General features: G+C 37.8%; 1 protein-coding gene across 2 annotated transcripts in view; it reads right to left on the reverse strand.

Annotated features, from left to right (window-relative positions):
• PDE4B (phosphodiesterase 4B) overlaps window positions 1-24161 on the reverse strand; it is a gene marked incomplete at its 5' end in the record, with an annotated part of 436891 nt that overhangs the window by 341654 nt on the left and 71076 nt on the right. The window contains one exon of one of the 2 annotated variants that reach the window (XM_079777599.1): window positions 20415-20650. The exons of the other annotated variant lie outside the window; for it this stretch is intronic. Coding sequence (XP_079633725.1) covers window positions 20415-20650 — 236 coding nt within the window. Of the gene's footprint in view, window positions 1-20414; window positions 20651-24161 lie in introns of those variants that run through there. 2 annotated transcript variants of the gene reach the window in all.

Below are 24161 nucleotides of genomic sequence, written 5' to 3' on the forward strand. Positions count from 1 at the left end.
AAGCGGTTAGGGGCAATCAGGAAGGCAGGCAGGTGAGCAGTTGGGAGCCAGCAGTCCTGGATTGTGAGAGGGATGTCCGACTGCCCGTTTAGGCTTGATCCTACCTGGTGATGGTGATGGTGAGAGAAAGTAACAAAGGACAATCTTGAAGGGAAAAATAAAATGCAAAATAGCATTTCATTGTTAAAATCTAAGTGGATATAGATGAAATTCAGGTCTTTTTAACCTTTTGCACTAGGATGTCAAGTGCAAATTACTATTTGAATGTATCAATAATTTGAAATATAAAGAAATCCAAATAAATAAGTTTGTATGAAAAGAAACTCCAGTTTTTTATTCTACTGCCACGCTTTGTAAAATCTGGGGTATTTAAAAAATTAAATCCCGAGTAGAATAAAGGACTCAAGAAAAAAGCAAGCGAGTGCAAAGGGTTAAAAATCACCTAGCCATATAATTGGGCCCCTAGGTAGTCATCTGTACAGTCATCATTACCAAGTTCTCAAATGGCATATACGTCAGCAAAAACACAGGAAACAAAATAAAGATACACAAATGAGAGAACATAAAAACTTAAAACTTTTGTGCATCAAAGGACACAATGAACAGTGAAAAGGCAACTTATGGAACAGGAAAAATATCTGTGAATCCTATATCAGATAAATATTTAAAATGAAGACTATATAAATAACTCTTATAGCTCAACAACAACAAAAACAAACCATTTGATTTAAAAAATGAGTAAATGACTTGAATAGACATTTCTCCAAAGAAGATATTCAAATGGTCAACAAGGACATGAAAAGATGTTCACCATCACTAATTATTAGCTAGTCACAAATCAAAACTACAGTGAGATATACTTTAAACCTAGTAGAATGACTACTGTAAAAAGAAAGAAAGGAAAAAAGGAAACAAATAACAAGGGTTAGTGAGGATGTGGAGAAACTGGAACCCTTGTAGGAATGCAAAATGGTATAGCCATTAGGAAAAAGTATGATGGTTCCTTGAAAAATTAAAATTGAATTAGCATATGATCCAGCAATTCCACTTCTGGGTATATTCTCCAAAGAATTGAAATCAGGTTCTCAGAGAGATATTTGTATACCTATGTTTATAGCAGCATTTTTCACAATAGCCAAAAGATGAAAGCATGACACTAAAGGTCCATAGGTACATGAATGGATAAACATAATATGGTGGGTTCCAGGGCTGGAAGGAAGGGGAATGGGGAATTGTTGCTTAATGAATATAAAGTTTCAGCTTTGCAAGATGAAAAGGTCTATAAATTGGTTGCACAACAATGTGAATGTATTTGACAACACTGAACTGTATATTTAGAAACACTTAAGATGGTAAATTTTGTTACATATATTTTATCATGATTAAAATAAAATAAAAACTATTAGTAAAGAGCAATGAGTGAATGAAGACAATTCTCTCAGATTTAAAATTTCAAATTCAAAGCATTATCTTAAGAATATCTTTTGGGTCTTACATATGGGTTATCCTTAGATACTAGGACCCATTGGCATTTCTGAATGAAGAGCAGCCTCTCACTGGCTACCAGTGTGATTTGTCTTTGTTTCTGTCTTTTCAAAGTATGGCAAACTCAGTCCTTATTCACTCCTTCTTCATTAAACACTTACATAAACAAACATTCATTGAATGTACCTACAACTCAAACATGGACTGGGGCATTACACAGAGTGCACAGTTCAAATCTGGGAAAACAATAATAGATTTTCACAGATTTGCAACAGAACACATTAATCATAGCATAGCTTAGTAGTTAAAATAATAGACTTAAGCCTGAGCACCTAAGTCCGAATTCTGGCTGGGCCACTTGTTAGCTGTGGGTTTTTTTGTTTGTTTGTTTTTGTTTATTTGTGTGTTTGTTTTTTGCCTTCTTGCCTCAGTTTCCACATATTTAAAATAGAGATATTGTACTAATAGTATCTTATTCATAAAGTTGCTATGAGGTTTAAATGACTTTATATTTATGAAGTTGGCATATAGGAAGAGCTACATAAGTACTTACTAAAGAAATAAACATGTACTGAGCAGCTAACTAAACAGAAAACACACTGCTAGTAGCTGTGAACATCTGCCCTAGAACTTAGAATTTAACATGGTAAAAGGGAATTCCTAGTTGTCTGGCTATTTCAAGGAAATGTTCAAGTCCTGGAAAATATCTCCTCCATCTGTGATGACTGAGAACAGATTGTTTAATGGAGAGGAAGTATGACGACTGCTAAGTTTTGCCTTGTACTAGGCTCACAATGTGAATGCTTCTGCCCTAGCAGCTTCAAACTGCACAGAAGGAAGTGGGAGCAAGTCTGTTGTCATGATGTGACACTACGATTGTTTTCAGAGAGAAATGTATCATTAAAATCAAGTGTTATTCCTGGGTAACAGAGAGGAAAAAGACAGCAAAGGCAAAAACAAATCCAAAGTTAATAAAGTTTCTATTTTATCAAACCAGAGTCATGGATGGAATTATAATGAGGTTCTCTGAGCAGAAGCCTGAGCTGCATTACAAATGTGAAATTTTTTCTGAGGACCAGATGGAAACATTAAATGCCTAGAGAATTTGAGAACATGTTAAAAATGAAAATCCTAATCTAAATACAAAAGTTATGTCTGATGTATGCTACTACAAAACCAGAAAATATTTAAGACATAAACTCCTGAAAACTAAACAACCCTTAAGAATTCTCAACTGGTAAAAACTTGGATAAAAAAATCTTTCATGGAAGTTCAAAAAAGAGCATTTGGACCTGGACAAAAAATAAGATATAACTCTTGATATTTATCATTATCACAATTTAGAAAGGAAAACAATTATAAAATCTAGGTGTCAATTAACAATGAGTTTCTTAACTGAGTACTTAGAAGAAAGAGGTTTTAAATATTTTAACCTAGAAAACCATGTATAAATTCTCTATTTCTATTTAAAACATTGGGTTGTCTTTTGTGTTGCTAATTTCTATTGTACATCTGTTCACATTTTAGGAATATCCTAATTGTTTGACAAATAGTTTGTGTGTGGGTTTTCTCATATCCTATAATTTCAGATATTATATTATTATATCACCATCTGCCTTGTCAATATCTCAAAGGTAAAATAGGGACCAAAATATATCTTTCTCATGTGCAACAAAAATATAGACATATTAGAGAAAAGAATAAGAAATTCAGTTCAACAGTTACGTGCCTATTACCATGCAATGTGCTGAGACTAAACTTAAAGTAGCATCACTTCACAGCATATACATATATCAAATCATCCTTAAAGTTATACAATGTTATATGTCAATAAAACTGGAAATAAAATAAAAATTCTTTGCCAATTGGAAAAAATAGCACCTGGCCTCAAGGAGAATGGTCTAATACAATGACTCCTGATATTTTTCCTTCCAGGTATTTCCCTAAAAATATCATTGACAATGGTGTTACTCTGTCCTGAACGTACTCATGTTGTTCTTGTTGATTTAATAGCCAGTCATAGTATGGGGGGGAAATAGCCATGGTTTGGACTTGTGTGCAATTCTCAGGGCACTTTACTCTATGGGTCTAAGTGAGATACTTGGCCTAGGGAGTAAGTGTATATAAAAAAGAGAAAAGGGGGGACACATTTCTATTTAACGTTTGGAGACAGGAAGGGGAACCAGCTGAGGAGATTTTGGAAAACCAGTCTCTGAGGAAGGAGAGAGATTAAAGTGTCCAGCAGGCCAAGGGAAGGCAGTGTTTCAAGAAAGGGAGAGTAATCATCGATATGATATACTGCTGATGGGCTGAGTAAGATGAGGGTTGAGAATTGATCATTGAATTTGGCACATGAAGGTTTTAGTGCAGTTGTGAGGGGAAAACTTGATTCGTTTTCAAAAGAGTACTAGAGAAGAGAAAAATGTGGAGAGAAGTAGAAACAATTATTTTGGGGAGTTTTGCTATAAAGAGGAACAGATTGGTGGTAATATATAGATGGGTTCATGGGGTCAAAGAGGGCCTTTGAGAGAATAGAGCTATAGCACCTTTGTAGAGTGATAGAAATAATCTAATAAGATAAAAAAAAAACAAACACCTGATAATGTGGGGACAGCAGGGACGTGTACAAGAGCAAAATCTTAGAGAGTGAAAGGGGATAAAACGAAGTGCATAGTGTAGGGGTTGGCCTTAAACAAGTACACAGAATTAATCCATAAAAACAGGAGGAAGGCAGGAAACGGGCACACAGAACAGGCAGGTGGTACACATGGTGAGTGAGGGAAAGGATTGTAGCTAGAACTATATGCCTGAGACATTCTGCCTATCATCTGCGTCCCTTGCCTTGAGGGGATTGGAAAATACTAGTTCATCCTCTATAATACTTCCCTTTGCCTCTGCTCTCTAATGTGTCAAATTCTACCAGTGCAGATTAATTCTTCTAGTTTAATGTTTATTACCCTAAAATGGAATGACACAATAAACCCCATGAGTCAATTATGCTTAAGTGAGAATTAATTTGTTTGGTCCTCACTGTGAGAAGGCGTTTAAAAAGGAGACATGAGAGTATGATAACCCTGAACATTTTCCCTTTGGGGTTGGGAGCTGGAGGTTGAGGAGAGTAGAGTGGGCTGTGTGAGGAAGTACCACTGAATCTATGGAACTTACCAATATACACAATGTGCAACCCTAAGAATGCATGGGCTAATTCTTGGTGTGCCACTTTGTAGCGTGGTTACCTAGCATCAGTCAGTTGACCTCTCTGAGTCTCCATTTCCTCATCTGTAAATGGAGGAAAACATTTTAATGATATAAGATATGTATGGTATATTTTTTCTATTATTGCCCCAATATAAAAAAATTAAAATACTGCTATCCTTTTCCTTTCTCTTGGAGCTTAATTCCTTTTTGCTCACACCAGCAGACTACTTATACCCAACCTCTTGTTCTATACCAGATTCCCAAGCATAGTAACCTAGTGATTAATTACTGAACGAAATAAGTCACCATAGCAGGGGCAGATCCAAAGCTCACAGGCATTTGGAAAGAGGAGCAGCACCACTGTTCTGTACACCTTCAGTTTCATAATCAGATTGGCACCACTTGGTAGCAGTGGGAGAGCCATTATGTTTTTTGCTTGTATACTTGCAACATTTATATCTATCAAGTAAAATCATTTCACAAGCCAAGACAGTATATGCTCTCCTTAGCTAGAACAAAGCTCCGTGATGGCAAGGTGCATCATGTTTGCATCATTCAACAATGAATATTTGTTGATTGGAATCAATACAAAATGAAAATACAAGCCATACATCAGAATTAATTCATAAGCAATGTCTTAATTAATTCATAATTAATAAGCAACATCTATCCAGCTTTTACCCATTGGAAAAAGACTAACAAATACAGCAATGCTTTAAGAAAATAAATATAAACATCTCAACTTTCAAAGTACTTGGCAAAAGCCTTGTTAGGGTTCACATAAAATATAAAATGCATTAATGTACTTGAAAGCTGAGTCACATTCTTAAAAATTTCATATGCATAAAATATCCTAGAATATTTTTTTCTTCTGAATGTCTCTACCAAGTTACTTTGCAGAAAACCAAATCACTCTATAACCACTGGTATTCAATATTCATATCTATGTATAAGGTAAGGATGGTAGAGCAGGTAATTATTAATTCATTTGACAAAAAAAGCTACCAGCAGAAAATGTATGCATATAGGCTCACTGGGCATTTGGGATTTAGCTGGCATTAAAACTCGAATCCCTTGAATCCCAAGCTAGTGCTGTGTTTATAGAGATAGCTCTTTCATAATATTAGACTCTGTAAAGCTTTATTCAGATGAAGCAGTTGCTTCATTTATTTATTTTATTATTATTATTTTAAAAATATATTTTATTGATTTTTTACAGAGAGGAAGGGAGAGGGATAGAGAGTTAGAAACATCGATGAGAGAGAAACATCGACCAGCTGCCTCCTGCACACCCCCCACTGGGGATGTGCCCGCAACCCAGGTACATGCCCTTTACCGGAATCGAACCTGGGACCCTTGAGTCCGCAGGCCGACGCTCTGTCCACTGAGCCAAACAGGTCTCGGCTGCTTCATTTAATATATAATTGCCAGATAAGTTCCTTTAAAACCTTATTTTTGTTAATTTAGACAGAACCATAAAATTGGCATGATTTTTGTGAAGTCCAAAGTATTTTACCCTATTTTGCACTGTTGCAAAGCTTTCAGTTTATTTGAATAGCTATTTTCAATGAAGTATCAATTCATTTGAACAGAACCCTTGTCTTAAAGATATAATCTTTTAATGCCTTTCAATTGCTAGGAGACAAAATCAACCTGACCAATGATAATGTGAGAAGGAAGTCTTTATCAAAAGAGAAGCAATAACCTTTACTTCTGTTTTCATCCCTAAATATTCTTGGAAACAACCAAGAAATAAAGAGCAATTTGATTTAAATGCTATAAAGTCATCTGGTTAAGGTTAAATGCAACATTCACTGCACTGAATATTGGTTATATGAGCTTCCCATTATCTTTCTGCAGGAAGCGTAAAAGTGATGTAAAGACTTAAGGGGGTAGATAAGATCCAAAGGTACCATTTAGTTTAGCTTGCGTCTCCATACAGTCTCTCCCTTGTGCAGTCCAATATAGCAGAAAATCCTCCCTTTTATAAAATACAATGTTTGTGGTACTGAATAATGTTTATTAACAGGACACTCTTTACATACAATCCAAATAAACATGCACCATTTAAGCCAATCACTTTGCTTTGTATTCATTGTATTAGTTGAACATTACTTTTGTCCTACAAATGGATCTTTCTTCTTCCAGCAAGTAGGTTCCATTTCTGTGTTTTTATAACAATTATAATTAATTTTATAAATATCATACATGAATAGGGAAAGAACTGCTTTCTCTCTACTTTACAAATGAGGAAGTTGAGGTTTCTAAAAGGTTAAATGACTACCTCTGCCCCACACATAAAACAAAACAAACAAAAAACAGTTTGTAAGTGGCGACACCAGGATTCATGTCTAGCATGTCTAGACTCTTTGACTCCAGATTGAGCTCCTTTCCCATTGCCGCTCATGAATAAACTTTCTCATATAAACAAATCACTAGGAGGTTAGATTCTAAAGACGGGGAAAATAACTTCAGTGACATTCTGGTACTTTGAAAAGAAAATCAGTTTTTGCTAATCTCTTCAAATGGGGTACATCTGAAATAGTGTCAACAATAAATACATTAAAAAAACACAAAACAGACTTCAGAATCTCAGAGGGAAGGCAGGGGTGGGCGGGAAGAGATCAACCAAAGAACTTGTATGTATATATGCATAACCCACGGACACAGACAGTAGAGTGGTGAAGGCCTGGGGCAGGGGGGTGGGTGGGAGACGGGCAATAAGGGGTCAATAGGGGAAAGAGGGGCACATATGTAAAACTTTCAACAATAAAGATTTAAAAATAACTAAAATAAAAACAAACATCAGTTTTAAAAAGCATTAGAAATTATTGAAATTAACTTAAAGAAATAGTGTTTCACTAGCATCTAGTTTCACTAATGGAGACAAGTATGAATTTCAAGAAGATAACTGGAATTTTAAAGAATGAAGATTATTTTATGGCCAAAGTAATTTGCAGTCATCTCTGAAGAATAATACTGATTAAACCTCCTAACACATAGTGATTTCTTTTTCTTTGTAAATTTTATTTTACTGTGGTAAAACACTTAAATAGGTTTTAAGATGAAGTACTACCCTATGAAACTAAGTATTCTCTAAGTGGTCTAAAAAGAATAAATTTATTATGCACAACAATTGCTTAATAAAAACGTATTTAATGAAATCATATCATATAAAACTAGAGGACCAGCGTGCGATTAAAATCTCCTAGGAGGCGCCCCGCCTCCTGCCAAGTGAGGAGGCACCCCTCGGGGGGCCGCGCCTGACCTGCATAGCACTGGCCGCTGCGTTGTGTCCACTGGGGTGAGGGCAGGCACTCCTGTGTGTTGTGTCTCCACTCTGGCCTGCCCCCAGCCCCAGCCCCAGCCTCCCCAAGGCCGCTGGGGCTGGGGGCTGCACACAGTCCCCTCCTGCTCATCTGCCGCAGCTCCTCCTGAGCGGTTGTGATACAACCTCCTCCTGAAGGATCATTACACCCGGCTAATTAGCATATTCCCTGTTTATATATATAGATATTTAAGTAATTTATATTATGATATACATTATAAATTTTTATATGAAGTCATAAGCTCTGGATATGTTAGTGAACTAATATCTGCTGCTTACCTACCATTGTGCAGGGATTATGCTAAACATCATACACACAGTACTCCATTTAATCTTCATAATGGCCTAATGAGATACAAATAATATTTTTTTATTTTTCAGACACAGAAAAAGAAACTAACATAGGCTAAATGATTTTTCCATAACCTAGTGTCTGGTAAAGAAAGGTGTAGTTGGGATTCAAATGCTGTGCTCTTGGCACTGTACTACCCAGCCTCCAAAAGTCCTTGTGTGGTTAGACAGGCATGAGCAGAGTAGGAATAATAGATCAGGTATGGAATGTCACCAGGGGCAAAACTGGGAAAACAAGGACCTTTCCTCCCTAGCATATTGCTGGTCATGTGATTTAGACCCCCTGACCTTTCCTCCCTAGCATGTAGCTAATCATATGGTAGAACCCCTCATGTGACTCCCACACAAGCCCTTGCTCAACTACTCCCTTAAGCATTAAGCCCTCAGGACAATGAGGTTCTGACCTGCCTGGAATGATCTTGGAGCAGAGTCTTGGGTCTGTTGACCACAGAGACAGAGTTTTGGTCAAACTAAAAATAACATCTCGACCTCAATTGAGTTTCAGCTCCAGGCCCAGAAAAGCAGTAAGGCCAGGTGGGCTGACACCATGGCTGACTTCAGGACCCATGACTATTGACCCCCTGCCCTGGCAGGGACCAATCTGTGGAGACCACAACCCTGAAAGGACACACCTAGAAAAGTTGATGAATATTCTATTGAGGTCCTCCTCTGGGACCTCCCCTAAGATCCCCACCTTTAGAGAGGGGATAAAATCCCTCAGGATGGAGGATCCACCTCTAGCTCTTCTAGCTCACTTGATCTCTCTTCTCTCTCTCTCCCTCTCTCATGCTTCCCTCACCTTTTCCTTTAGGTGTGTCTCTTTGCTTTCTTTTGCCTAAGCTCCAGGGGCCCTTCTTTTGCCTCTGTAACTTGTTTCCTGAACCCACACAGCCCAGCTGGCTCACTTCCTCCACAGCTTACCTCTTCTACCTCTGAGCCTTTATAAATAAACTTCTGCTAATATACGAGTCTTGCTCTGAATTCTTTCTTAGCCAGAACTCAAGCTCTGAGGTTACTGAACCAAGGTCCAATCACCAGAAACATTTTGGTGCTGTTTTGCCACTAACACCTGTGTTGTTTTGGTAAATATAGACTGTTGGAGACACACTCTGTTTTCTGGGTAAGCTCAGACCTGCCTGAGTAGTCTGAGAGGTAAGGACCACAGCCTTAATTATCCCCAGGAAGTTGAAATTTCATATGGATTTTAATGGTAAAATCTCAGGAAGTCTTGGGCAGTTCAGACACTAGCAAGAAAGACTTGGATCTCTTGGTTTCTTTGTCCTGTCTTCTTCAATCTCTCTTCAGAAAGCCTAAATAGTTATGATGGTGAGAGAGTTTTCCTGAATAAACTGCTGAGGTAACCATGGCCAAGTTAAGTCACAGAAGTCCTCTCAGAAGCTCTATGCTGTAACAAATAGTGTGAGCTTATTAATTTGTGGAGGAATAGAAAGTGGCAAGGACACATTTTGAGATAAATGAGTGTCTTATAACACTGGAATTTTCCCAAGGCATTCGTGCACTGAATCTTATATTGAAGTTTTACATATGGGCTCCTGAAATAGAAAAGGCATCTTCTTATCCTTTATTTTCTTTTGAGATTCAAGCTTATTGGTGCAAGTGGATGGAATTACTTCAAATTGGTTCTCTTCTAATTTTTTCACACAGTGGATGGTAACACATGCTATTTTAAAATATAGCAGCCAAATAAAGCTATAAATTTTCTTATTGGGGATATAATCTATTCACACTTGGTTCATTAAAATATGATTATCAAATGATAATAAATGAGTTATATTTTGTTTCTTTAGTACATCAAATGATTACACAGTGGAATTATAAAATTATTTCTTTACAAACTCACATGAACTTTGTCTCTTTCAAATTGACACATTCCATACCCAGTGGATGCTTTCCAAATAATAAAAAATAATTTCTGCTTCACCCACCAAGACTGACAATAATGTGGATGTTTGTATATGTTTAGATGTTTAGTAATATAATTAAATAGTAGCATCTATTACATGATCTATAATGCATGAAGTATTTTGCTAAGTACTCTAATATATTATCAGAGGAGATAGATAGTGGATTACATGGACAGATATTTTTTAATTTAAATTAACATTTGAAAATATTTAAACATAAGGCTATTTTCTCCATTTTGCAAAGTAAGAAATTGAGGGCCAAGATAGCTAACTGATTAATCTAAACTTTCAATAGCAAATCAAGAGAAAATATTAAACCCAATATAGCTTTCTTGACTCCAGATAATATAGCATAAAACAAATATTTTAACACTAAAAAATAAAATTCAAGGTAACTTCAAAATAGTACAATTATAGAACCCCATGTGTAGTATGTTAAGACATTATATAATGTACCATAATAATGGCACACTTTTTATAGGGTTAGGAAAAAACATAACTTTTCTTCTTGGGGCAGAAAAATTTGAATGCTACAGACATCTATCCTCTTAGAAACTGTTTCAAGCATCTCAAACAAATAATTCATGACCAGGAAAAGTCACAGCTATTATACTAGTAGACACCTCTAGCCCTCCACTATATTTCAATAGTTGACTTTTAAAAATGTGACTACAAACTTATTCATAATTTGTCAGTATGTGAGTATAGTATTAAGAATTAAACTCTGAAATTATGGTATGAGAATATGCTGATGTAATGGAAATAATTCCATAATTGTAAAAATAGATGAGTTTCCTTTTGATCCCAAAAAACACTGCTCTTCATCAAAATGTGCTCTCTGCAAATGAAAGAAAGCATATATATGATTTTATGTATGAAATACAGAGGTAAAGTGGAAAAACATTAATAACTAGTAAATCTGGATAGAGGGTATTTGTTATACTATCCTTTCAACTTTTTAATTTATTTTTTATTTATCTTTATTTTAAGTCTTCACTACAAGTGATTTCTCCTTGACTCATAGATCCTTCCTCCCTTCTGCCCTCCTGGACATCTTAGATGCATATAATTTTAATGTTATAAATTATCTGGAAATTTCTATGACTTCATCAAGCACAGCTGCATAGAAATTTTTTTCTCTCTCCAGTCATTTATCTCTTAAATTGGTGGTTTTCAAGTGCTTGGAGACTATGGAATCTGTATGAGATGCCTCCAAAGTTTTCCAACCCTATAGTCATCTATATGGCTTTGTTTGATCCAGGACCAGGAAAAAGATTGTCACAAACCTACTTCTCATGGAATCCTCAAAATGATTCTTAGAACACTGATTTAAAGAAAATATAATTTGAAAGCATTTTTCCTTGATGCCACACTACCCAGACCCCTTTATTTCCAATCTGTGCAATTTGCAGTATGCCTGAGTTGTGAGGGGTGTAGGCCAGGAGAGGAGCAGCCAGGCGGCCCGGGGAGCACACCTTGTGACGGGTGCTGTTTGCCAGGAAAGGGCTGGAGAAGCTGCCATTTCTTATTCTCCCTCAAAGAGAAAATGCCCATATTCCAGCAAGAAGCAATCTGAGAAGGTCAACACATTTCTTTTTTCAACCAAAACTACACAGTGAGATTCAAACATATCTGTGTCAAACAATTACTATGAGTGACAGAGGTCCCAACCTCTCAGTTCAGTGGAAAATGAGACAGAATTTTTTTACTCCTGGTGATGGTTTTTCTACAGTATAAGAGTTGTTAACTCACAATTGCCTCACTCTGCAAGTCACCAACTCTTACTTCCAAGTTACCCAGGAAATCCTATAAAAAGCTCAAATTTCTTATTTTAAATGTTGCATCAGTGAAAAAATATAGGTAAATGATGTAATATACTATGATGTGCAAACATTTTAAAGGACAGATAACAAACAGATTCCTGTGTACAACATTTCCACTCAGACAGTAAGAGATTTATAGAGCTTTTCTGAGCTGTGGCACTAATTGTGCTGTGTGATGCATGAGGAATACCTAAAATAAATAACTGTACCATGCGACAGACAGATATTCACATTATAGCACTACAGTCTAGATAGTATGATTTGTACACTGCGGCTTAATTAAATAGACTACCATGTAAAACACTTAGCCTCTAGTGAGATGTTATAATTAAACCTGTATCTGCAATATCCTAGAATACAAAAATAGGAAGCAAGTGAGAGTAGCCTTACTGTCAGAAAGGGAACAACACAACTGTTATGAGATGAATAAGAATGCTTTTAGAAGAAGCATCACCTAAGCTTCCTTTCCTCCTCCTTCATATTGGGCTGAAGGAAGAGTGCTCAAAGAATAAGCCGTGGGAAACATAAACCATAGTCATTCTCCTTTTTTTTTTCTCAACAAATATATATTAGGTGCTAGCCTTTCTTGTAGGTGCCTGGGATTTAGTAAACAAGGCGAAATCTCTGTCCTCGGGCAAGGCAGTAGGATTGGTAGACAATAGAAGGTAAAAACAATATAATAAACAGATATGTCTTTTCAGATGATGCATTTTCAGGTAATAGTAAATGCCATAGAGGAAATATAAAGTAGATTAAGGGACTAGAAAGTGAAGGGTGCTTTTTTAAATAGAGGAAACAGAGAAGCCCTCTCTAGTACATACATTTGAGTAGAAGCCTGAATGGAAGTGAGTGAGCCATGTCCACATCTTCCAGGCAGAGTAATCAATCACTAAGTGTGAAGGCCCACAAGTGGAAGCGGGCTAGGTTTGCTGAAGAACAGAAAGGAGGCTACCTGGCTGGAGAACAGGAAATGAGGTCACAGGTAGCCTGAGGCCAGATAATGTCGGGCCTTGTCAACCACAGTAAGCATTTTAGATTCTTTTCTGAGAATCATTTAAATGTCTCAAGTGTATTGTTGCTGGTGTCTTGACAGTGATGTTAGAGAAATAAGCACTATAAACACCTATGGAGAAAAACTGGGAGATGACAAAAGAGGAAGGGGAAAAGAAAGCAAATGTGATTTTGCAAAAGGGGCTTAGACTTTAGCGGTTGGACAGCAGGCATGGTTGCTGGGCCACCTTCCAGCATGGGCCCTGGGGGATTTCATCATTACTTTACAAAGCCCTTTTTTACAGTAAGCATTTTTAAAATCCAATATATTGAAGATTTGCAAACACTAAGGAGGCCATGGAAACACCATTTATAGACTTGCATTACTGAGAAAATGCTTGCTCTGATTAAAGCAATAGACTCAGGCTGTGAGGCATAGACTTCCACTGGCATTTAGTTCAGACTGTGGACTAAGATAATTTCTGTAAAAAAAAACCAACCCACCAGGATTATACATAAAACACAACACAAAGCACCTCTGGTAAATTAGGACTGAGCACTAGGGTTTTCCCCAAATGCACTCATCTTCCCAGGCACCTCAGCTGTGATTGTTTGGTGCATTTGGGGGTAGTGTATCAGCTAGTACCATCCATAACATCACATTGTAGGTGATAAATGCAAGGGATACCAAATTTGAATACTTGCCTCTCAGTTTCTATAAACAGTAATTTGTTAAGTCATAAAAAATGGTATAAACAGAGTTTTTGATTATGGGATTTACACAATAATTAGAAGTCATTATCTCTCAAATGCACATTCTCCCTTTCCCCTTTGTTTCTAATCTCCTAGTCCACCACTGCACCCTCCACAAGGCCTGCAACGTATCTTTCCAAAGCAAAAGCTATTTATGACCATTCCTTTCTCACAACCTTGCAGTAGCTTCCTGGTGATGGAATAAAGCCCAGAATCCCTTAAAGCATGGCTCCAATCTACAGATATAGTCTTACTTCCCATGTTTGCCGCCTTTCATCTTAGGCTGTAATTCCAGTGAACTTTGCTCACTTCCCTTCATACTTCATATTCTGAGTCAAATCCCAACGCAGACCCTTAATTGCTGTGTAACTTTGGCAAATTACTTACCCTCTTTATGCTTTATTCTTTTTCCCATAAAATGAAAATAATTATACTCATGAGCTTTTTATGAGACTAAATAAGTAAATATATTTAAAACAATATCAGACACATTTTGAGTGCTGAATAAATGTGAGCTATTATTACTACTAGAGGCCCAGTGCACGACATTCATGCACTGGGGAGGGGGGAGTCCCTCAGCCTGGCCTGTACCCTCTTGCAGTCCGGAACCCTTCGGGGGATGTCCGCCTGCCGGCCTCGGACATCCCCCGAGGGGTCCTTAGCACAGCTGTGGAGGCGGGATAGGCTCCCACCACCACTGATGCGCTCACCAGCCGTGAGCCCGGCTTCTGGCTGAGCGGCACTTCCCTGTGGGAGTGCACTGACCACCAGGGGGCAGCTCCTGCATTGAGCATCTGCCCCCTGGTGGTCAGTGTGTGTCATAATGACCGGTCATTCCTCTGTTTGGTCGATTTGCATATTAGGGTTTTATTATATAGGATTATTTGTTAATAGAATTTCCTTATTATTGTTTCCTTGGACAAAAACCAAACAAACAAAACAAAACAAAAAAACCACACACAAAAACATACCCTTCCAGCCTCTCTTTTCCTGAAAAACTCCCATTCATTCTTCTAGATCTCATACATATAACATCTCTTATCTAAACCTTCCCTAACACATTGACTTACTCTCCATCAGTACTCACTTAATCTATGCTCTAATAACAAGTTGATCATCATTCTTCAATATTATTTGCAAATCATTGGTTAGTTATTAATGCATAAACTTGTTTTCTAGTACTACATAGTTCTTTCAAAGACAAGGACTCTCTCTTTCTAACTTCCTATCTCCTAAGTCCAGTGTAGGATCTAGAGCATAGTAGAATCTCAATAAATGTCTTGTTCAATCAAATATTTCATCTGTAAGTATGTACAGACACAAATATTTCTCAAAATTTTCCAATATTGCTAGAAAATAATCTAAGAAAATTGAAAAATACAAGCACAGATTTAGTAGATTTAGCTAACAAACCAGAACTAAATTGCCTAAGACAACAAATATACCTCAAGTTTACAGGAAGGTCAAGCATGTACTAACTTCACTGTTTTCTTTTTACTCCTCTCCAGTTATCCAGCTTTGCCTTATCAGATATAAGTTCCTTTAGAGTATGAACTATGTTAATACTTCTGCATTTGCATATTAGGCACAAAAGTTCATATTTCATGGAAGATTTCAAAGATATATGTAGAACTATAAGGGGAAAAAGAAGAAAAAGTAAGTCTTTTTTCTAATACTAACCCTAATTGAAAGAATAGTGTTCCCTGTGCATGCATATTTATCTGCAAGCATGGACAAACAGAGCATGGGTCTCACCAATCAATACATGTGCTCTTTATGAGGAGAGTATAGAGAAGAGGTGTCTGATAGGCCCAGGATGTATTCAAGACTGTCATAAATACCTTCTTTCAGAAAGCATCAGGCTGATGGTGATGGAGGAGAACTGATGAAAAAGGTTGGGACATCAGCAAAGGAAACAAGGTTGAAAAAGCTGGACACTGTGTGGCAAGTACCAGTCAAGAAAAAACAAGCCAGATACGATTATATTATGCCTCAGAAATTTTCACCCCTGATTTGGGGTTGGGGATAAATAATAAATAGTAACTCTGGCATTAATCTCCCCACTCCCCATTTAGCAATGCTGACTATTCCATTGACACTTGGCAAAGTGTGACATGTATATTTTTTCATGCCATCTAATGAGTGTGATGACCACTTCTGGGTTTCAGAATTTGGAAATTTGGGATGGTGGCTCAAGGTCGAAACAATGATTAATTAGGTAGAAACACTTGGAAGAAGCTAAAGCAGTTCAGAAGATTTTTTATATCTGCAACATGTAATATTGAAAAGAACATGAACTTAGCATATTCTTATAGTCAAATGAAACTTTAATGAGATAACATATGTGAGCATTCTAGTAAAGAACTTAAAATATTGTAGGCATTGGGATCCATGTGGGTTAAATGAGAATTTTTTTTTTCTTACTCACAGCAGTGCTCAATTCCATAAGTTGAGTGAATGAAAAAAGAAAACCCTGGGGCCAGTTAATAATGATCTTCAGATTCATGCAGGGTCTTCTAAGTCTTAATATACATTGAAGACCAAAATACAAATTATACATATTATTTATATATATAAAAGGCTAATATGCTGTGTCTGACCTTCTGACAGGGTGCTATGATGTGCACTGACCACCAGGGGGGCAGACGCTCAATGCAGGAGCTGCCATGACACACACAGAGAAACAGCACTGCGGACCTGGTGCCCCCTAAGTGGGACACAGGCCTGCCACCACCCTGGAGCGACAGCCCACCAAATCGCAGACAATGTTGCCAAGACCCCATGGCACAAAATGCGGCCCACAGCCCAGCCCAGCCCTGAACCAGTCGCTGTGGGAGCCAGGTAATGACATCACGTAGCAACGCCTGGCTTCCTCTCCCTAGCGACGACTAGCCTCCTTGCAGCTTCTTCAGCCCAAGAACACGGCTTGCTTTATAGCCAGGTGAAAACATTTCACACTTTAACCAAATGTCTGTGAAGCATTTTCCTGTGCCTCATCTCATTTGATCCTCACAGAAGTCCTGGAGTAGGTAGATAGACTTGGTGGAATCCTATTTTCTTTTCATTAGCCGAAAAACAGAGATTTAGAAAGTTTAGAAACTTGACACAACTGAAAAGAAGTAAGAAATAGTGGACCTTGAAAATGACTTCAGGTTTTCTCACTGTGCAGAATATAGTCAAACACTGCTGCAGTTTAATATTTTATCCTTTGTTCTCCCTGCGTGATCTACAATAATAATCTGCTTCATGTTGATATTTACTGCTGTGTTCCTGACAATTACCTGAAAGAGAAGTTGGGGTGCTTCACTGGGCTGGAAAAAGGTTAGCTAAATCAGAAAGCAGGTCTAATTAAGCAAGTTTATTCTCTATATATAAGAGGCTAAGTTAACTCGTGCATGTGTGATACATATAAAGCTCTCGCTGGCGCCATTCACACGCATGTGTTTCGATCTGTCATTGTTGATCATGAATTTGGTTGACACTTCTATTATAGAGAAAGGGTGAATAGCAATATTAAAATATTTCTTCTAATTAATTTCCTTTCAATGGGCACAAATTTGTGCATCAGGCCACTAGTATATTATATATAGGTTGACCATAAGGAAGAATTTTCCAATACCTGGACTGTGAAGTAGTGAGAATGTGTATTGAGTGAGGTGATAGAGTTATTTTCTCCAGAGTCTTAAAAATGGGGCAGATTTCCATATGTCAAAGATGGAGCAATTGTGGTCCTGCCCCAGGATAAAGAAAGCAATGAAATAATCACCCAAATTCCTTCCAGATTTAGGATTGTATAAATATTCTGATTAGTGACAGCACATTGAATATCTACTTTTTCTGCCCAGATATTTTCTAAATAACCCCAGAGTAGGTATTTCACAAGTATTTTTTAAAAATCTTCTGCCATTGGCCCACACTTCACAATGTAGGTTTTCAAAACCAGAACTACATGTTCATCTGACCAAAATATGAAATCTACAAATAACTAAAGATAAAAAATTGTCCAAAGGGTTTAGAAATAAACTGTATCCTCTGAATTGTTTAGCTTCATCATGAAAATTACTTTAATTTCAATGCTGGAATCAAAACAATCCAATCTTCTTAAAAGAAGTCTACTGTCTACTGTAAAGTAATAACATGTTTTTAGAGACTTCTAAGTGCATATCTTGGAATTTCTAACTTAAATGCATGGTTTGGAAAATACCAATCGTTGATCGTGAAAGGATGGTTACATTTCATCATGACAATGAGGCAAAAATAAAGTACTTATGATTTTATTTCCTCATGTAACTATTCCATATGATGCTTAAAAAAAGCACATACTTTTTAAGATTAGTTAGAAAGTCATTTAAATATATGATATGTGTATATTTTCCATAAAGAAATATGGGATATTTCATGAAAATAAAATTTAAAAATATTAAACATACACTCACACAAAATAATAGAAATAAACATAAGTATAGACACAATCAGGAGCTGAAGACAAACTGTGATACAGCTTTACTAAGCAACATAAGAAGGGGAGTACATGAATTAGAAGGAGAAAAAGGGTGAAAATGGATAATAGTCACAACTGAAGTTATAAAGTATGTGTGTTGATGAATGTATTCTTTAACCCTACATTATATTACATTGTACCAGCCATGTGTTTTATTTTTTAGCCATTTGTAGAAAATTTTGTTTTAACTTAACTAGAAGATCATTTTAATTGCAATAAGTTACCTCAGATAGTTTTTAGTTGTTCTTTTTTGTTACTTGTTGTAAGAAAATTTGTATAATGAATGAGTAAAACTACTCTTTAATCATTTTAGAATTGGGATTTTTTTTGGAAAGAAAAATACAATAATTATTACTCTATGTTCCTAGAACATAAAAACTGTACTCTAAATAAAAGAAAGGTCAAATTATTATCTTCAGGAACTCTACAATAAAGAAAATATTACCAAGATTTTATGAAGATTTTCCATTACCTGAAAATTAGCTTACTCAAATTAAATGTCCTTCTGATCAAAATAATGGCTTAATATTAATCCAAGTAGTAAAAAATATGAGTTTATTAACTATAGTATATGCATTTCATCCTTGTTTTTTATTTATGAGAACTAATTAACAAACCCATATACCTTCTTCTATTCAGTTATACTACTTAACAGATTACATAGAAATACATATGCACTAAGGGTAGGGTATACCATTAGAGAGAGGACCTCTTTAAATCAGTACATACTTATATATAAATCTTCTCTTCATACAAATGTTACCATTGGTAGATTTTTAAAAACTCATCATGTGTATTCTACAAGTCTGAGATTATGATTAAATAAGATTTAATCCATCAAAAAGATGACCAAAGCTCTTCAATAAACCAATTACATGAACAACAGTCCATTGTTAGAAAACAAAAACAACCATATCATGTTTAGCTAGGTAAAGTATGTTTTGGCTAAACATGTGGTGGCCATGAAAAGTAAGCTACATATTTCTAGGGATAACTTGAATTTACCAATGCACTGTGCACTAGATTAGACAACAGAATTCAAGTAAATATTAATTTCAAAAACTAGATATGCTCAGTTTATAATGTGTGTTGGCAATCTAGTACACAATCACAAAATTGTTGTGTTAGAATTACCATTAAGAGGTACTAGCTCCATTCATTGCTATGGTCCATTAAATAAAAACTATAGGGGTACAGATACCCAATTTTGAAGGGTATTTTCAACTGAATGAAAATATATTTTTCAAAGAAATCTGAAATGGCATAGCTTTTATAATTAAAGTTTAATTTCTATTGTGATTTTTCTTTATTTCATTATTATACAAGTTTAAGGAAGCTAGCCTATTGTTCAGGGCAATTTTTACAGAGCTGTTCTTGAATTTATTTAATTGGCATTTCCAAGTAAATTGGAAATTTATTTATTATTATCAAAAATTTAAGTAACTTTTTTTATAAGAGGATCTTAAAGATAATAGCATTTTTAATCACAAAGAAAATTAACTAACTATAATTTCAGAAGTGGGAACTTAATTTTCCCTTTCCTGAAGTGGAGTAATGATAAAGTCAATAAAGCTAAAACCCACTACAAACATTGCAATAGAATAAAATAACTTTTACTTCAGACATTGTCTTCAGAAATACATTAGAACCAAGATTAAAACACTTATCTTGTACCGAAAATATACTACTCAAATTGTCATCAACAGTAACCACAAAACATACAAAAAAGTCACCCATCACCTCAATGGAGACAGGACAAAAAAACTGAGTGTTTTTGTTTAACTCCCTTCAATTCTCAATTTACCTGGAATTAGCTAGGCATTTTTATAAGCAGTAATTTCAAAGACTCCCCACAGTCAGAGGCTTCTTTTATCTGGAAACAGCACAATGATCATTTAACACACAGTGCACTACGTATTCCTCAGCTGACCCACTCTCCATTCATTTCACACTTGTGATCTGTATTATAAACAAAACTCAAATTTTCTATACTCTACATTTCGAAATCACTGCTTACTAATGAAAAGCACTAGTGTAGACAGTTCCAAATCGCATCTTACCACGTATGAGCCACAGTGAAGCGACGCCGCTGCCGAATGCTTTTATTCACCAGCAACTTTCTGAAAAAGCATGGTGAGTTCCTGGGTGAACTGCGTGGAGAAATTTTAGGAGATGTAGGTCTGTTTCCCGTTGGTCTCGGAAGCTCAAGTTCTAAGTGCATTTGCTCCTTGAAAGTCTTGATGCAAACCTCAGGTTCAGAAGCAGTAAGTTCCTTGGAAGAATTTTTTGCTGTCATGTCTTATGTGGAGCGCTAGCTTTCACCATCCAAAACAAAAACCTCAAACATACCAGAGACACAGCTGCAGGTTAGGAGGCTGGTAAGTCTGCAAACTATTTCCAGTTTAATTTTGGAAGCCGAGGCTCCAGTGTATGAACTGCTCAGAGCAAGAGCAGCATACTCGAAGAATGGCAAGTCAGGCTGTCACAAGGAGCTTTATCAGCCCGGCTTTGCCTCTGAAAATGCGCCAAAGTGCTTCCTATGTCAGTAGCCTCCTGGTGGATGAGGTTTGTCTGCAAGCTACACACTGACACTCACTGAATTCATTCAGTTGACTATATCAACTAATGAAATATTCATAAGGCTTTCTGATAAATCCTTTGCATGTATATTTTTAAAAATCTTATCAAAAAGCTGCATTCACCAACGGACAATAAGCAAAACCTAGCCGCCTGGTCACTTGTTTTGTTCTCACAAAGAGCAGAACCAGAGCCCGTCAGCCTGTGTGGTGTTTAAAGTCTTCATTCAGAATTATCTTGCTCCGCAAATGCACACAACAGTAACTCCACCTACCAAATGCTTATTGGCCCAGGATTATTTAAACAACTGCACTCTGTTTCCCCCTGAACAACACTCTCCATTGCTCAGATTTTCACAAAATTTGTGAAGCTACTGTCCTCACCAGAGCGAAAACATTAAATCAGGGATTGTCGGAAAGCCTAGCTAAAAACAGCCCCCCAGATTCCACTGCTGAATGAAAGAGCTGATTTGCTGAATTCCCCCCCCCCACCCCGCCCTTCTCCTGAAGATCCAAGACAGCATCAATATAAAAAGTGTCAGCTAACAGGAAAGCACTGGATTTGGTTCATTCCCCTGAGGAATTTAAAGTTAATCTTTATTCCAATAAACATTACCCTCATTCTTCTGTTTAAGCTCATTGTTCATGGGTTGCCCACAGCAGCCTCTCCGTTAGATACAAAATCACTTCTGAAAGCCAAAGCTTCCCAGAATGGAAATGGAGGTAATAACTCCCAGTTCAAGTGCGGAGTCCAAGGTCAAGAAGTACCCTTATGCTTGTGTGTGTGCAAGTAGGTGTACAAACACTGTCTGTAGATGGGTATATTTACTTGCAATTGTGTGTGGTTGTGTATTTTGTTCACAAAGACATGCAAATGAGATACATGGGCAGGAGAGTCCCCAAAATGCCTCAAGTTCTAAAGCAGATCACTGTAACCTGAATGTGCAACCTCTATACTTTGAAAGGCATGAGGAAGGAAAAAGAACACTGTGGTGCTCCAAGTGTACGGATGCTGTGAAAAGTTTGCACTGGCAATGACTGCCACCAGGGCCAGCCTCATCTCACACAGATTTGAAAAAAGCAGAACTAGGGCTGGTCAGCAAGAGTAACAGGTAAGGATTCACAGTAAGACCTCAGTGAAAAGGGGAGACATTTGTTTTTTTCCTCTAAGGTGTGAGGACTTCCACCTTAATAAAGTCGTTCATGTATGTCATATACTATGGCTGAATAGCTAAAGGGCTGGATAAGAGCATACCCAACCTATAGGAAAATAGAAACCCCCCACGCCAGCCCTTGGGGAAAGTGATCCTATATAATAAAATGCAAATATATAATATGCAAATAGACAGAATAGCAAACAACCAGAACACCAAACAACCGGTTGATATGACATGCGCTGACCACCGGGGGGGTGTGCGGAACATGGCGGGTGTTGACTGCAGCAGGATGGTGGAGCAGGTGAGCGGGGGTGCCAGACCAAGGCGGGGCACCAGTCACTGTCATCAGGGCGAGCCTCTGGTGGTTACTGAAAATTCTTTGCTCCCGTGTGCCACAGTCCCAGCTGGTGCTTGCACCTGCTGCTGGCACCAGCCCCACTCACACCCGCAGCCAGAGCCGCCACTCACACCCGCTACCAGTGCCCGGCACCAGTCCTGATCACTTGGTGCCATCAGCAGGTACGAGCAGTGGCTGTCGGTCCTAATCCTGACTGCCCCTGAGGGCTTCTCCACCACCCCATGCTCCTGAAGGGTGATCAGGGCAGTAGCCGCTGCTTGCACCTGCTGACAGTGCTGGCCCTGCTTGCACCCACTGCTGGCTCTGGCCTCAATCGCTCCGCGCCAACAGCGGGTGTGAGCAAGGCCAGTGCCATCAGTGAGTGGGAACAGCAGTGGTGGGAGCGGGGCTGCCAGCAGCCAGGGGACCGGGGACCATGGAGGGAGGGGCCAGGAGGGGGCACAGAGGATGAGTTGAGACCTGTCCCTGTGCCTACTGCAGCCTCACAGCCCACAGTTCCTTTCAAGGTGCACAAATTCATGCACTGAGCCCCTAGTTCCAACATAATAGGAAGGATATGACCTCTTAGTTTACAGGTGGTACCTTGAAAAAATATTGATGTTTTAATAATACATTAAAATACAATATCAGGAACAAATGTACAGTTATAGAATTTTATAGTTCAAGTGAATCATCTTGTTCAGCTCATTTCAAAGACAAAAGCACAGATGTAGAGAAGTTCAGTGACTTGTCCAATGTTACATTTGTAGCTGATTTTAGAGCTAAAGCAAGAACCCAGGCTTTCTAACTCCCAGTTGAGTACTTTTATTATATGATAAAAAGAGGTAAAATAGTCATTGTGTGCAACTAGGCCCCAAGACATGTTCTTTATATATTCGAAGATAATTTAACTGTCCTATTTAAGAATAAATTGTTAGCCCAGCAGGTATGGATCAGTGGTTGAGCATCGACACATGAACCAGGAGGTCATAGGTTAAGTTCCCGGTCAGGGCACATGCCTGGGTTGCTGGCTCAATCGTGAGTGTGGGGCATACAGGAGGTAGCCAATCTATTGAAGATTCTTTCTCATAATTGATATTTCTATCTCTCTCCTTCTCCCTTCCTCTCTTTGAAATCAATATATATATACACTAGAGGCCCAGTGCATGAAATCTGTGCACTGGGGGGGTGTCCCTCAGCCCAGCCTGCACCCTCTGCAATCTGGGACCCCTCGGGGGTTGTCCGACTACCAGCAGTCGTACATCCCTCTTACAATCCGGGACTGCTGGCTCCCAAGTGCTTGCCTGCCTACCAGCCTGATCACCCCCTAACCACACCCCTGCCAGCCAAATCGCCCCCAACTGCTCTCCCCTGCCAGCCTGGTCCCTCGCAACTGCCCTCCCCTGCTGGCCTGGTCATCCCTAAATGCCCTCTCCTGCTGGCCTGATTGCCCACAACTACCCTCCCCTGCTGGCCATCTTGTGGCGACCATCTTTGATCACATGGGGCGGCCATCTTGTGCGAGGGTGTAAGGGTCAATTTGCATATTATCTCTTTATTATATAGGATTATATAGGATATGTGTGTGTATATATACATATATATGTTATTTAAAAAGAATAGGTTGTTAGTAATATTATAAGGGACATATGGTTAATGCTGTCTATTATTTACTGAATTATGAAATCAAAGTTAGGCCTTTCCTCCAACAATAATGTGATTTAAAGCTGGGACATG

Source organism: Cnephaeus nilssonii (assembly GCF_951640355.1).
Source record: "Cnephaeus nilssonii genome assembly, chromosome: 7".
Classification (NCBI taxonomy): Eukaryota; Metazoa; Chordata; class Mammalia; order Chiroptera; family Vespertilionidae; genus Cnephaeus; species Cnephaeus nilssonii.